At 41.2% G+C, this 14618-nt stretch overlaps 1 protein-coding gene across 1 annotated transcript; it reads right to left on the bottom strand.

Annotated features, from left to right (window-relative positions):
- Positions 1 to 1257: 1257 nt before the first annotated feature.
- On the bottom strand, positions 1258 to 14133 carry CRHBP (corticotropin releasing hormone binding protein). Its single transcript, XM_006268180.4, has 7 exons — positions 13988 to 14133; positions 13432 to 13525; positions 12624 to 12781; positions 8891 to 9101; positions 7431 to 7579; positions 3997 to 4114; positions 1258 to 2043 (listed from the first exon to the last, which is right to left on the bottom strand). The coding sequence occupies exons 1-7, from the start codon at positions 14066 to 14068 to the stop codon at positions 1886 to 1888; spliced, it is 969 nt and encodes a 322-aa protein (XP_006268242.3). The 5' UTR covers positions 14069 to 14133; the 3' UTR covers positions 1258 to 1885.
- Positions 14134 to 14618: the final 485 nt, after the last annotated feature.

The raw sequence follows: 14618 nt of genomic DNA, 5'->3' as shown, positions 1-14618 counted from the left end.
TTATTTTTCCCTTAGCATGGCAGCCTGCTTGAAGGTGCTCTTAGGTGGGACATATTACTGGTAGTCCCAGTGTTGTCACCAGCCCTGCCCAGTGCTACATCCTGAGATAATGCAGCATGATAGTGTGACGTTCATGGGATAGATTTCTCCCTTGTACAGTGCACTGAGGCCCAGAGGGAGTCTATCCCTTGAAACTGAAGATCCTGGACACACGGGATCCTGGGGCTGTGTCACTAGTCAGGTCCATCCCAGAACTTTGGACCTCTGAGTCCCCTATCCCAAGTCAGTCTGGCTGCGAGTCAAAAATGCCGAGTGCCCTCCTTCTAAATAAGGCTTTGTTCCTGGCTTCACAGCAAAGAGCCTAGATGCCCAAAAGGCTGGAGAAAGAACTCTCAGCTCCCTATTGCAGAGCTGAGAACCTGAGCCTAGGGTAGACTGCCAGGGTCTGTGGATCTGCGGCAGCAATTCAGTGATGCTGACAAAATTTTCTTTGAATTCCCAATGCATGGGAAATTTTGCAAACATTTAGGTTTGGTCCAATTTGAACTGAAAAAAATATGGAAAAAACAAAATTTCCTGTCAGCTTGAAACCCCATTTTTTTTCTAATTCGCTTACAAGTTTGCTGTGTTTTTTATAACAGTCTGATAAAGGTGTTACCATCTGCTTCCAGAAAGCTAGCTGTACTTACAGACCTGTTGTCAATGATGGATGCCCAAAGGTTACTACAGGATTGATTTTCAGAGATACTGAAGACTCAAGCCATTTGGTTAGGTGCCTGAATATCAATTTAGAACCTATTTTAAGGACTCTGTTCTGAAAATCTCAGACATAGTGCTGTCTTGGCCTTCAATATGGAGAGTTAATAGGGTGGTCAGAGAAAGAATGGTTTGTTGCCCTTTTTAGCCTTCCTGGAAAACATTTGAGATGGTGCCTTATTTTTCTCAGGCCAGAAAGAGCTTTGAATTTATATAAAGCATAGCATGGCATCCCAGCTCATTGGTGAGAAAAGGCTCAGGGACAAAAATACCTTTATCTCTAAGTATCAAAGTTCAAAATTTCCTTTAAGTACTAAAGGTATCAGAGGCATCATCCTTCTTTGATACCTTTGCTACTTAAAAGTTTTTAATTAAGTATTCCACTGGAACTTATCATACAAATCTGTGTATGTGTAGGTAACATTTCAAACTGAATTGATGCCCATGATGTTACTTTAATAATCCATAGTTATCATTTTCAACAAAACTGCACAAGACATATAAAGCTTACAAGAGAGTTAAAGAGCTTCTTGGAAAAATACAACATAGTAACATTTTGCCAACACTTTGAATGTTTTTATTCATGTTTGAACTTGGGTAAGGAAAGGTTCCCATGCTATAAATTTTATTAAAAACAAGTCATTAGAAATAAATAGTACATTTACATTAATAAATAAACAAGCAGTTTTTACACACACTAATACAGGATTTTCTATTATAAAACTGAAGTGAGTTCCACCGTTTTTGTTGTATTTGTACCTGCTATAAAAGGATTTAATTTGAAATTAACTTTTTACTGATTTGGTTTTCATGTGTACTCAAGTGAGCTGCACAAAGGATTTTCAACTATTTCCTTTTGAAAAAATAGTTATATCTGGAACATGTTCTTCTGTTCTGCTTATTAATTTTGGATGTAATAAATGAACTTAAATATTGCAAAAAGTATCATGGTAAATATAAAGTTTGAGACATTGTCTGTCTCTTCCTGCTTGATCATGAGAGTAGTTGATTGGTGTGAAAAAGATAAATATGCTTGCACAGTAGAAAGATTTGATAATACCAGTTGGTTAAAATAAAAGTACTTTGTCTGTTATTTTCCTAGCAGTGTGAAAATACTTTGACTGGTTTCTCAAATACCAGGGAAGCAGAACTCCTCAATACTATTCTCCTTTCTATTTTCCAGTTCATTCTGGTCAAGCTGATAGTACTCGAATGTCACACGATTGATATGTTTGCCACTGGAAACCATTCGTAGTACAGTGTTGTCACAGCCAATCTTCATTTGGGCTAATCAATAAAAAAAAGCATTTTACATTAGTGTTAGGAATTTCTAAGTACAGATCTCTCATAGATATAAGAGCTTGCAAATAAAGTGGCTGAAAATATATACTCTTATCCAGAAACAAAAACAATATGGTTGCAATGCATCACCCAGTGTGTTCCATTTACTAACCCTAATACCATGTGTCAGTCCTGCCTGGTCCCAGGTTATGTCTAGACACCTGTGCATGGAAACCCTGCATCACTCATCCAGTCCACAACCTAGAAACGCTGGTCATCACTGATTTAGCATAAACCTTCCTGCCATGAAAAAGCAATACAGACATTTCCCTCGGGTCTTCCACACAATGAATGACATAACCTTTGATATAAATACCTTTGTCCTATCCCTTTATCAGAGCCCAAATACATCTCTTCTATGATGAGCCTGAGTTCTCCAGGACAGAAAGATGAATCTATATGGCAGCATATCATACAGAAGCTAATCCATCAGGTTTCAATCTTCTCAGAACTGGCCCCTTTGATACTGTTAATTTTTCCCTTTCTTTCCCTTGTCCTCCTCTTTTCCTTCCTAATTCCATTACTTTTGTTTCTATTTCCTTGATTCATGCTTTCTGTTGTATCTTCTCCTTTTTATTTTGCCTGCTTCTCTCCCTTTCCCAGTTCACTCCCTTCCCTTCTTTTCATTGCCTGAGTCCAAGTCTCAGCTTGCAAGGTCTTGGTGCACAGAGTTCCTCCTGAAGTCAGTGGAGTTTTTCAGTGAGAAAGCTCTGCAAGATTTAGCCCTGTCTCTTCACACTGCTCTTTCCAGTCTGTTCTGCTTTCTCTCTTGTCTACCTGTGTTTTCCAAATATGTAGTCTTAGGACCAGCTCCAAACCTGATCAAAGGTAAGTATGTTACTAAACATTGCTTTGTTATGAGCCACCTGAGGAAGAATTGGGCACTAACCCTTGCAGATCAAACCAAGAGCTCACAAAGTGCTTTATATCTTGAGGCACCCTGACCCCACAAACTACCAACTATTTTGTTTTATTCTGATTAGGTAACATTGTATGATTTCATTCGCTTTTCTCTCTAATTGTAGCTTGATTTCATGCTGCATTCAGGTGCTGCCTTGACAGCACTGTTACCTCATAGGACCACTACATGCTCAGTGGCATTTATTTTGTTTGAGACTTGTTATTCTCTTTGATATAGCTTAAGGCAGCAATTCTCACATGTTGGATCGTGAACCTGTGGTGCGGGTTGTCAGTAAGACAGTCAGCGGAAGTTGTAACAACCTTTTCAATGCTTTACAAACAGAAGCAAAGAAAATCTTACTCTCCCCGCCCCACCTTAACCTTCAAGACGAAGCATTCCTCTTTCAGTCTCTTACAGACACACACGCGAATAAATTATACAGGCTTATTATTGTGATCTCCAGCACTCTTGTAAAGCAAATATAAAGGGGTTGTGAAACTTTGTCTTCATATAAGGAGTCACTAACCTGAAAACCTTAGGAAGCAGTGGTTTAGAGCTTCTCTAAGGTCCCAAATGATGAAGGAAAGGATTGAAATCCTGGTATTAAATAAGGCCCTTTCATCTTGCCAAAGAAGAAGCCTTTGAAATCCTATGTGACGTATCAAAGATTCCCACCCCCACTCAGCTCAGAATTTGCCTTACTGGCTTTGACTTCATCATGGATCTCTACCTACATCCTTCTGTTGGGGTCTTCATTGATTATTAATATCTCTGTAATACTGCATGTTTTAAAACAACTATGGTGACTAATGCTTTTCTGGAGAGGAGTTTGTAGGTATCCTATATCACTCTGAACAACTGTAATTCCTATGTTCTGCTATATGTGAAGCTTGTGAGGACACCCGGAACTCAAGTTTTGTGATCTCTACTGTACTCCTGCTAATGAATTAGTTAATCATCCAGAAATGTAAACAGAAGACAATGGAAGCTGCTCTCACCAGGACCATGAAAGGAATGACACAGGTCAGCTAGAGGGAACATCTTGGAGGGATCTAATCCAGTTCCTCCCAACAGCTCCACAAAATCTCCCACTCCTGTGCAGCTTGCTGATGGTTTCTATAAAGACAAATGGAAAACTGATTTGCTAAGTACCTTCAGAATATCACCGTCGCCTACAGTATTGCAGTCAGGAGGACCTGTGGGTGATCTGAAGTTAACAAGCCTAATTTCCTTAAGAGAGTATGAAGAAAGCTGTAGCTGTATTTTGCAGCCACTGGTAATTATATGCATTTAAGGACTTGGATCATGTTGGTTCTAGCCAGATGAATACAGTATATGCAAACCATCCTCTCCTAAACAAATGGACTGCTACAGCTGTGCTGATGTATGCTATCTGAGCAAAGTTTAGTCAATGGAGAAATGAATTGGAAATGAGGAGCATTTTTGCTGAGGAACAAGGAACCATCTTTCCATCTTCTCTAAGAAAACCAGTGCTTTCCTTTTCTGTGCTTATGCTAATTGCCAGCAATTACTTTGCACCAACTCCCATGGTGCTCCTTCAACTTCTGGCCAGGGCTGTGCTCAGCTAGTTTCCCCTACTGATTCTCCTACAGTCCCCTTTTGTGGCATTCATTAGGCTCATTTGCTACTTCTACTAAATGCTAAACAGATAGTAGTTAAGTTTTTTAGCCACTTTTGTACCTACACTTACATCACTGTTGGCACAGGGACTTTAGTGAGAGAAAGTGGGGAAAAGACATGGAACTATATGGGACTGGACCTACAATAATTTCCCACTAGTTTATAATGACTGAGCAAGGACAGTTTTTTCATGCTTAGGAGACCTAATTGTTTTCTGTTTATCCTGTAAGCAATTTTAAGACAAGATTAAATGGGACATTTCCTTTTGGTGAGAGACCGCTATGTAAGTCCTTGTTAGGATGACAATAAGGCAAGGTTACTCATGGTTATTGGTTTGAGTGGGGTCCTCCAAGATGTAAAGTCATGGATAATCTAATGAGTCAAACAAGCTCTTATATCCAAAACAGCCATTCACTTGAGCTGGCATTCACCAAATACTGCTCCTCCTCCAATCTTTCTGTTGCCAAATTTCCCCTTTTGGAAATCCCTCTTTCCATCTCACTCACTGCTCCTTGGCTTCCTGTCTCCTTTCATTCAGCCATTCCATGACTTCCAGTCTATCAGCACTGATTATTTTTCATCATCCTGCGGTCTTCTCCTCTTTGCCTGTTCTTCTCTTTCTTCTGTTGACATAGTGCTTGGGTTTGTCTGTGCTCACTCTCCTCCCTTGACTTACTCCTTTCTCTCACTGCAAGGCACATTCTGGATCATCCCCAAAGTCCTGGCTCATCCTCAGTATCCTTTTCCTTTGCTCCTGTTCTCACATTGCAGAATGCCTCTAGTTGAAGCCCTATGGGCAGGTTGACTTCCTCCATTACAAAATCATTATCTCCTCTCCTTCAGTTCTGCTGTCTTCCTAGCTAAGCAACTTGACTTCTCCCATTAAACTGAAACCCATACTCACAATCCCAGCTACCCATTCTCCAGTCTTAACTTACCCCTAAAACTCTTCTGTTGCTAAAGATCTCTGCACAGTATCCTACTCATTTCTTCCAAGAGAAAATTTGTAAGTATATACCAAGACCTTCCCCAGCCCCTCAGCTTGTTGTCCCATGTCCCTTCTCACATATTATTTCCCCTCCTCTGCAGGAGCTTTCTGCTCACTTCCTCTCACCTTTCCACTTGTCCCATCCCAGCCCATTTCACTTCTTGGTCTCCCCTGGTGCTCACTCTCCTTCTCTTGTGTACTTTTTTCTAAAATTCTTCTCCACCTCAAGTTCTTTCTATCAGAATGCAAACAGGCACATGATAGTTGTACACAGGAGCCAAGATGGGTCTCCTATTGGGACAAGGGATTCAGTCCCTTACCCCAGTCTCCAAGGGTATGGATTTTTTTTGCCCTGGTCCACGATCCTCCTGTTCATGGTGCCCTTGCACCTGTTAAGCTTCAGGTTGCATATCATTCTTTAAGTTCCTCCATGGCTGAGCTACAGAGAGGACTGCTTCCCTCTTATCCATTTGGGTACAGGTTATTTGTGTTCCCTCCCTGCTCCCAAAGCTGTATAGGTATCCATCCATCCTTAACAAGATTTAAATTGGAGACAGTGAGGGTGATGAGCTATTTCAATAATTGAACAAGGGTAGTGGGGGATTCTCTGTCACTGGCAATTTTGGTTTTAGTTCAAACAAAGATTCACTCAGGGAGGCAGAAGAGCCTGTCTTCTACAGAAGTCCAGACCAGATGATTATAATTATCATTTTGGAGTCCTGGTCTCTCCATCTGTTCTCCTCAATGGCTTACAGCTACTCTATAGTTGTCCCTGCAAACCCACAGTAAGAACTTTCATGAGTCCTGTGCAGGATGAGGGGAGCCAAAGCCTGCAGAAGGTTTTTCATTATGGGTATGTATTTGTAGGAAGTCTTTATACCCCAAGAGCAGGTATGACAGTTCAGTCACAGAGTGGATGGGGTACTCAACATACCAGGATTGGCGAGGCCAGTGGGGATCTATCACATGTTGCAGTAAGTGACCAATTTTTTTCCTCCAGCCAGTCCTGAATATATCATTTTGCAACAGGAGTGGTCTGGATGAGGGAAGAATCTCTCCCTGGAGTTTGTGCAGTAGCATCATGACCACTAACCCACTCTCAAGGCATTCCTTCTACTTGAGAAAAAGAACAGCAGTATGTACCATAACAATGACACCATGATGGATGCACTACAGTTTTCTTGAACTTTGTTTATAGTCAATGCCAAATGGCATAGGGAGATTGGAGGATAGAGACTTTCAGAATCACCAGAGGGTTAAGTAAATACCTGCTGTGGGTGAAATGGGTTATTATGCTCTTCAGAAGGGTCCAGTTAACAGGGTTCCCCATGGCCCTGCTCCCAGTACTCCCTTCTTATCTTTCCACAGATTCCCAACCCAAGTGCCCATCCTGAAAATCAAGTTCCTCCCTAATTCCATCGAAATAAGGGGGAGTGGAGGGCGAGACTGGATCCATTATAAATAAATTCTTATTTACAATTATTTACAAAATAAAGAAAGACCTAGAAATTACCTTACAGAAGCATTACCTTTTATCTATTTAGCACTACTACTACTTACATTGCATCAAATACAACTTGCAGGCTCTTTGTGGCTGGACTCCTTGTTTCTTATAATATCACTAGCCTTTATTGTGACTAGTGATATTCACATTAGTCAATAAGAATACTAATAATATTGCCTTTACTGTCCATACTAACAATATTAATAATAGTAAATACAGAAATGATACTTTGTGTAATTTGATTATCCATCCTACACTACTGCTAAATGTAGTACCTGACTGCATAACAAACAACTCACCTTTAAGTAGAGGCCATTTAAATGTCCCAGTATAAGGTCAGATATTTTTATCACCACTGGATAAATTATAGAGAAGCTGCAGTTTCTGTGCTGATGAGGAATTACCATAGTGAACCTTCCAGTCGGAGTCTGAGAGATGACATTGCAGGCTTTAGCACAGGGAGAAGACACAACAAAATTATTTCTACAGTAGTCATGATCTGCCTATAGCAAAGGTATGTGAATCTGACTGTGTTCTGGACCATTTTGATGTAGTTGTACCCCATGACCTAAATGTATATGGCCAGATTCTATAATGTTATCTTGGTTTGCATCTGGTGCAGCTATAGCTGCCTGTCCCCAACATGTTTCTTACTCCATCCCAAAAATAGACTTATCTGCACTGTACAGTTTACTCTTCTTTTTCCTAAAAATAATATATGCTAACAAAGAACAATTTGTTTTATTATGATTTCATATCATCAGCATGACAAAGGATGTTTTATACAACAACATTTTCCTTGGCTAGTGGCTTTTGTCCTCTAGAAATGCCTAGCATCACACATCATAGAACTTAAAATCTTTCCTAAGTACCTTAGACTTCAGTCCTTCAGTTGACTCTGCCTGGCTCAACTTTTGTAGCATCATGGAGTTCCACCAATCTCATTGCAAGATCTAGAAAAGGGGCTTCAGCACCTCCAAGTTATATGCCACAGAATCATGTTAGATGCCAGGGGTCCTACCCAGCTCATGGAGAGAGTGAGTTGCCTCAGAAGGGCAATCTAAAAACCCTCCATGCTGAGCAGGGAGCTGCCCACAGCTAGTGTTAACTAAATACTAAACACAGAGATGTGTCTGAGCAATGTTCTTGAGCTTAAGCATCTTAATCAGGGAGGCATGAAGGAGACCCACTCAAGAAACAGAGGCCAAGGTCTACTCCTAAGGGTAGACACCTACAAGAATTTTCTGGAAAAACACAGCACAGCTCATTTTTAAGGTGCAGCCGGAGGAAATGGCAGTGATGATGGTGATGCCCACCTTTTATACAATATATAATGGGTAGAGCACTTACCCAGGAAGTGGGAGACCAGGGTTAAAGTTGCTCCTTAGCCTAAAGGAATTCAAACCTACATCACCTACTTCCTTGGAAAACACCTTAGTCACTGTATATTTTGCACACAAATATTACAGATTGAAACTAATTTTTTAAATAACAATTCCTTGGATCTTAAATATAGAAAACATGCTTAACATCTCATATATACTTCAAGAATGTTCTCTCTTAACTTGAGGCACAAGCTTAGCCCACATCAATAAATGTTGATATTCCTCAGCACATTACAAGGTATAGAGCCATCATTATCCGCTGGATGATGTAAATTTAAAAGATTTCTGAGAAGGAATGAAAAGGAAAGTAACATGTTTGTTCAGATTTCTAACCCAAATGTAATCCATTTGACATAACAAAAAATCAGACTTACGGAAGAGATTGGTATTTTTCTTTATTGTGAATGTAAATCCATTGCCAGGTTCATGAATCCTGAAGAAGATCATTGCCACATTCTGGGATGATCTGATGCTCCTCTGAAAGTTGTTGCTTTCACAAAAATCAATGTATCTTTGTGAAGTGGGAAGAGGGTGGTCCAAGGAGCTAGGAAATTTCTCACCTTTGAGTATCCAGCCATCAAATACCTACAAGTATTCAGGAATTGAAACATCAGCTCTTTATAGTTACCATTTTGCCACCAGAAAGCTAAAGGAGTACAGATCTGGATCAGTGGCTCCATTTGCAATTTCCTCTCTAGAGAATCAAGAACACAATACTCATTTACTTTCAATATACTCCTTGCTCCACAGATACTTTTGAAAAATTCTATCCTTAATTCCTTTGACATGAAATATCAAAGTGATCAATCTGACAATCATCTACTGCAAAGCAGAATTCAACCAGCACCAGTATTTAAACACTAAAGGAATAAAGAAAACCAGGTTTGGTTTTTTTGTTTTGGGGGGGGGGTTGTTTTGTTGTTTGTTTTTGTTTTTTACACATTTACAGATGGTCGTAAGTTTTTTTTTGTTCTCTTCTGCTTTAACAAGGTCACTTTGGACTTGATATCTCTCAGAAAGCTGCGTGTCCCTGGAAACAACATTAAATTGTTTGGGGAAATTGATTTGTTACAGAGACATAATATTGGATTTTGCATCATGAAGGCTGATGAAAAAAAAAAATGTAACCTCACAGTCAACACCCACTCGTCGACTCTACACCCTAGTTCAACCTACACCACTGCTGGACCAGTGGTTGGTCCAGCTCACCAGCCACTGAACAGCCTGTCTTCCTGGTTCCAGACCCCTGCTACTATGTCTAGATCATCATTACCAACTACAATGCACTTTTAGATCCCACCCTAAACCCAAATGGCCTCCAAGTATTTGCAAGGGTTTGATGGCAAGAGGTTTCACTGTAAAAAACTTGGAAAGTCTGAGTAAATGCCTGCATATGAGGTGGCTAAGTATATGAAATGAAAGGAAGCTTGTAGGAGCCCCTGGTATTTTGGGCATTATGAACTTCAGGAAATAAAATATGTTAACTGAGGTTTGGGGGATTGTAATGCTGCTTTATCTCATGATTTCTTTGATTTCCAGTGGGTTGTGTTGAGAAGAAAAGCATTTGCACACATTTAACATCAATTCCGCACAAGGTATTGGTATATGGCAGTGACTGCACTGTAGGGCTACAGTACACTACAGTCATTACACACTGTGGATAGATTTTGGTCCCATCTCTGTATCTTATTCCATGCTGAACATGCCATATGCACCTAAATATTAATGTTTATACTTTATCTTAGAGATAAGTGCTGTAATTACATCTTGCATCATTCTGATAATCCAACTATAGTAAAGCACCTTAAACAGTAAGGGATTTGCTAACTTTGTGGGCCCTATTTGATTCAGATTTGGATTCGGCCCAAATCAGGGAAAGTGATTCGATTCTTTGATTCAGATCACCGTCCCAGATTTGATTCCCCAGACCCAGAAGGCACCAGTCACTGAGTCAGGAAGGCATGAGGTGGCCTCCCTGCATGCTCCCCAGCAGACCTGGAAGTGGACTGGAAGTGCTTCTGGTCCACTTCTGGGTTTATTGCCAAGCGTGCTGGGGAGCCTCCCATGCTTCTTTGGGACACTCCATGTACCCCAGCATTGCAGCACTCATGAGCCGCCTGATATCTAGAGGTATGTACAAAAAACATTTAAAGCTGTGTCTATGTCTGAATTGCCAAATCTTTCCGAATCTCTCTCAATTGATTCGGAGGGTTCCAATTTGATTCAGAAAGATTAAAAGGTCCTCTGATTCAGTTCGGATTTGGAGATTCAGCGACCGAATCAGGTCAAATCTCCACTAAATCGAATCAGGGACTGAAGCTTCGCACAGATCTAATATATAACCATCAATTCAATAAAAAAAATTCTGTATCCTTAACTTCCCTGGGGTTAAAATTGCTACTGAGATTTTTGTAAATGCACAGAAAATGATTTTTTTCATCAGGAAGCTTTACCATTGAATTTAACTAGATAATAGACATTTCTGAGCACTGGCACTAGCATTTCAACTTGAAAAATTAGCCCAATAAGTTTTAAAGGAAGTATTAGTGCAATTTTATTGCTTGTGTTGGGTCAGCCCTCTCTTCCTCTGTACCTGTCCTTTTCAGCTCACTCTGAGACTTAGGCTGATGGTAAAGAAACAAAGCAGACACTGCTTACCTCACTGATGCTGAACAGCACACTCTGCAAATCTCTCATTACAATAAAAAGAAATAGATTAGCCCTTGTAATATTCTGGGGAATTTGTCAGTCAGAAATCTGCATTAGATTTAACTTAACTGAGCAACTACCCTCTAACACTGATGCACTTGCCTCCTAATTGCTTCTCAGTAATACCCTAATGTGCTTCAATTGCTTTCTGTAGTGCTCTTACAAACAAAGGGTCAGTTCTCATCTGGGTGAGGATTTCTTACATAAAAAGTACAGCATCAGTCCCCAGGTCTTTTAGAGCTGTAACTCTCTATAGAATGACTTGATGTGGCTGTTCACAATACACTACAGAAAAGCTATAGGTAAGAAACACTGCACCATAATTAAGAAACTGAGGAACAATGTATCACCATGAGGGAGGGAAACTCCACAAGGTTGCCCCCTCATGAAGGATTTTGTGACTTTGTCTGGGCCAACAGAAAAGACCATAAATTCTGGTCTCCTGTGCATCCACAGGAGACCATAACTGCTAGCCAGGGCATTGTTTTCTCCCAACCTAGCAATGTGGTATCTGTGGAGGCTGGAGAGGTACTCCAGCATGGGGCTGTATTATTTTTCCATGGGGAAGTCAAAAGCCTGAGGGGTGGCTCTGTTCATTTTACATCTCCTTATCTTATTGCCCTTCCTCATTAACAGATCCCTACTTGGGATCTTATGTAAGCCATATCCATATGAAGATCCAGTTACAAGATGAAGGGATTAAATACACACATTAAAGCTTTAAAGCATTAAAACCGAGATTTTGGTCAAAATTTCTCCCTGAAATCAGAGATTTCCAGTGAAGTATTCTTGGTCCTGCAATATAATTGACTCTGAATCGTGAAATTTGTCCAAAGAGAGAGTGTCCTGAACAGCTGTTGGGACCATTTTAAAAAAGGAATTCATCGAGCCACTCTCATTAATAAGCTAATTCTAAATGGCCAAAAAGTGCATATTCTGCAGCACTAACAGTGCTCATGAGAGCCACAATACAGAGTTCATATGATTCATGGTGCTATGCAATGCAATAGGAATTAAGCTAGAAGGATTGCCCTATGCTGATTCAACTTTTCTTTTAAATACACTATATAACTATAGGAACTGAGTAAAGACATGCCTTTCCTGCTTAGGGAGAAAAAAAACAAACCTCTGGCAAAGGTTGGAATCTCTCTTATAGCAGTTGAATGAGTTCTCAGCCTGCACCATAACCCCCTCTTCCATGGGGAGAATTTTCAAAAGTGCCTAAGGGCTTTATGAACATCAGTCCCAATGAACATTGTTTCTGAAACTCCTACCCCAGCCCCCATATACAATATATTATCTCTTTCATCCCCCCCGCTTCCAGTCGACACATCTGCAATGCTTTATACTTTGATGATTTAAGTAGGAAAAGGGTATCAAGAGTTGTCAGCATCTTACCTTAAGGAAATCTCCTCCTTGGCAGTCAATGTTTACAAAGTCATAGTCTATTGTGATGAGCTCCTCTGGGTCTCCAATAAAGAAAGTGGCACAGTGTAGCTGGGGTTGTTCTGCGGTGAAGGTGAACTGCCCCTCTATACTTAGCATGTCAATACATCCTGAAGAGAGAGAGCATGAGCCACTGACTGCATTTCAGCACCTCTCAGAGAACAGAGAGCAGCAGACAGTTCCCACTAACTGTGCAAGCTAGCAACAGAGACAGACCTCACCTTTTTGGAGATTGAGATGAAAGGGTTATAAAGCTGCTGTGCTGAATACTGAGGAGATAAATAGTGACTGAGAGAGTGTATGTGTTTGTAAGAGAGGAAAGAGACTGATGTGCTAAAATATCTTTGAGCTGAAAATCATGTGTGGTCAGTTCACATAGCAGATCTCTTTTATCTCATCTCCATGTGACCCACTATGAAAACTGTCCTCTTCCCTGAAAGCTCCTCATCCTATTTGCATTTAGGATTTGGACCTCAGAGGTAGGGCTCCAGGCTAACATCTCCATGCCCTATTCCCTGCAGCCAGGACCCTGCAGCTGAACTCAAAGCCCAGGAGTCCTAAGATTCTTCAGCCTAGAATCCAAGTTTACAAGGTCTCAGTCCTGATCCTCATCCCCCTACATGTACATGTGCACATGCACCTACCCACACACACAAACACACACGCACAAGGATTTTCAGCTCTCACCTCCAATATGATCCCCATTTCAGAGCTCGCACCCATTTCAAAAGCCCCTTAGCAGAGAAACAAAGAAACTCACTAAGTGACCGACGGTAGATCTGCCCTTCGGACAATTCTCGCTTCAGGTCTGCGCTGAGGAGCAGAAAGGGATCATCCTCACCAGCGTCCCTCACCTGGTGGAAGGAAAAACAAGAAGCTGGGACCAAGTGAAATGGTTTGATTACAGAAGCCACCCTATGTTTCTCAGAAATAAGTATCAGTGAATGGCACCCTCCTCCAGAAATGGTCCTATGCAGACACAGCTTAGTCTGAAACTGTCCAGGAGCTGTCAATACCTAATGCAATCTGGTCTCTGAAGGTAGAGAGATCAACCCAGGCATACAGAGAATGGTGGTTTTGCTAACAAAAATGCAAGCAATCTGAGAAAAGGGGAATGAACATGGAAAATAGGAGGGAGGGAGGGAGGGAGGGAGAGAAGACCTGCTGCTTTTAATGCTGTTCTATGGTCAGTTCTAATGAAAGGTGGGGGGTGGGGGGGAGGGAGAGAAGAGGAAAGACACCAGATCCACTAAACCTAGAACAGCAAGCTGGAGCAAGTATGATGGGCTGTGACAGTTATCAATTGCAATGCTCACCTCTAGGTATCTGGTTTCCCCCTTCAGGGCTGCCAAGAAGATTAGGAAGAAGTGGCACTGGAATCTGAATGCAGAAGACATGCTGACACTCCCTCTCTGGTACTTCCCTCTCTCACAGTGCCTAAGTTTTTTCCTATCTGTGCAGAAAGGCAGGAGCCAGTGGGGTCTCTTTGACAATCCCTTTTTATAGAACTGTTGGAAGGGGAGGCACTTGGTCCCCGTACTGATAGGGTAACCCATGGTAACTGAATTCCTGCCTCAGTGACAAAGTACGTTGGTATGACGAGGGTCCGAATCACAGCCACATATTTCCAAGCCTGTCTAGCTCCTCACTGGCAGATGTCTTTTCCACTTATCTGTCTGACTTATTTAAGAAAGCTGCAGAGGGAAGTATGAGAATCTCTCTGAACTTGGAAAACTGGGATGGCACACCTTGATTTGTCCCCACATATTCAAAGGCAAAGTAGAAAGCAAAGCCCCCCCCGCCCCCACTCCTTCCCTGCCATACAGGGAATCTTGATGCGTGGCTGTGACATTTCAGAGTCACCCAAGAAAGGCAGCAGCAGCAGCGCCTCAGTTCTCTATACTGAGACAGAGCTGGACTCTTTTTCAAATCACAGATTAAACTGTT

The sequence above is a fragment of the Alligator mississippiensis genome, chromosome 3 (assembly GCF_030867095.1).
Source record: "Alligator mississippiensis isolate rAllMis1 chromosome 3, rAllMis1, whole genome shotgun sequence".
In the NCBI taxonomy this organism is placed as follows: Eukaryota; Metazoa; Chordata; order Crocodylia; family Alligatoridae; genus Alligator; species Alligator mississippiensis.
Note: the sequence above shows the minus strand (reverse complement) of the source record. Positions and strands in the feature narration are given on the sequence as shown.

What these genes read in the sequence shown, in the direction of transcription:
- CRHBP (XM_006268180.4), bottom strand. Translation starts at nt 14,068, where the DNA reads ATGTCTTCTGCATTCAGATTCCAGTGCCACTTCTTCCTAATCTTCTTG. An exon ending in TAAATGGCCTCTACTTAAAG is followed by an intron (nt 4,115 to 7,430) that starts GTGAGTTGTTTG and finishes TTGTCTTTATAG; the next exon opens with AAACCATCAGCAAGCTGCAC. An exon ending in TCATTCCTTTCATGGTCCTG is followed by an intron (nt 2,044 to 3,996) that starts GTGAGAGCAGCT and finishes TTTATTGATTAG; the next exon opens with CCCAAATGAAGATTGGCTGT.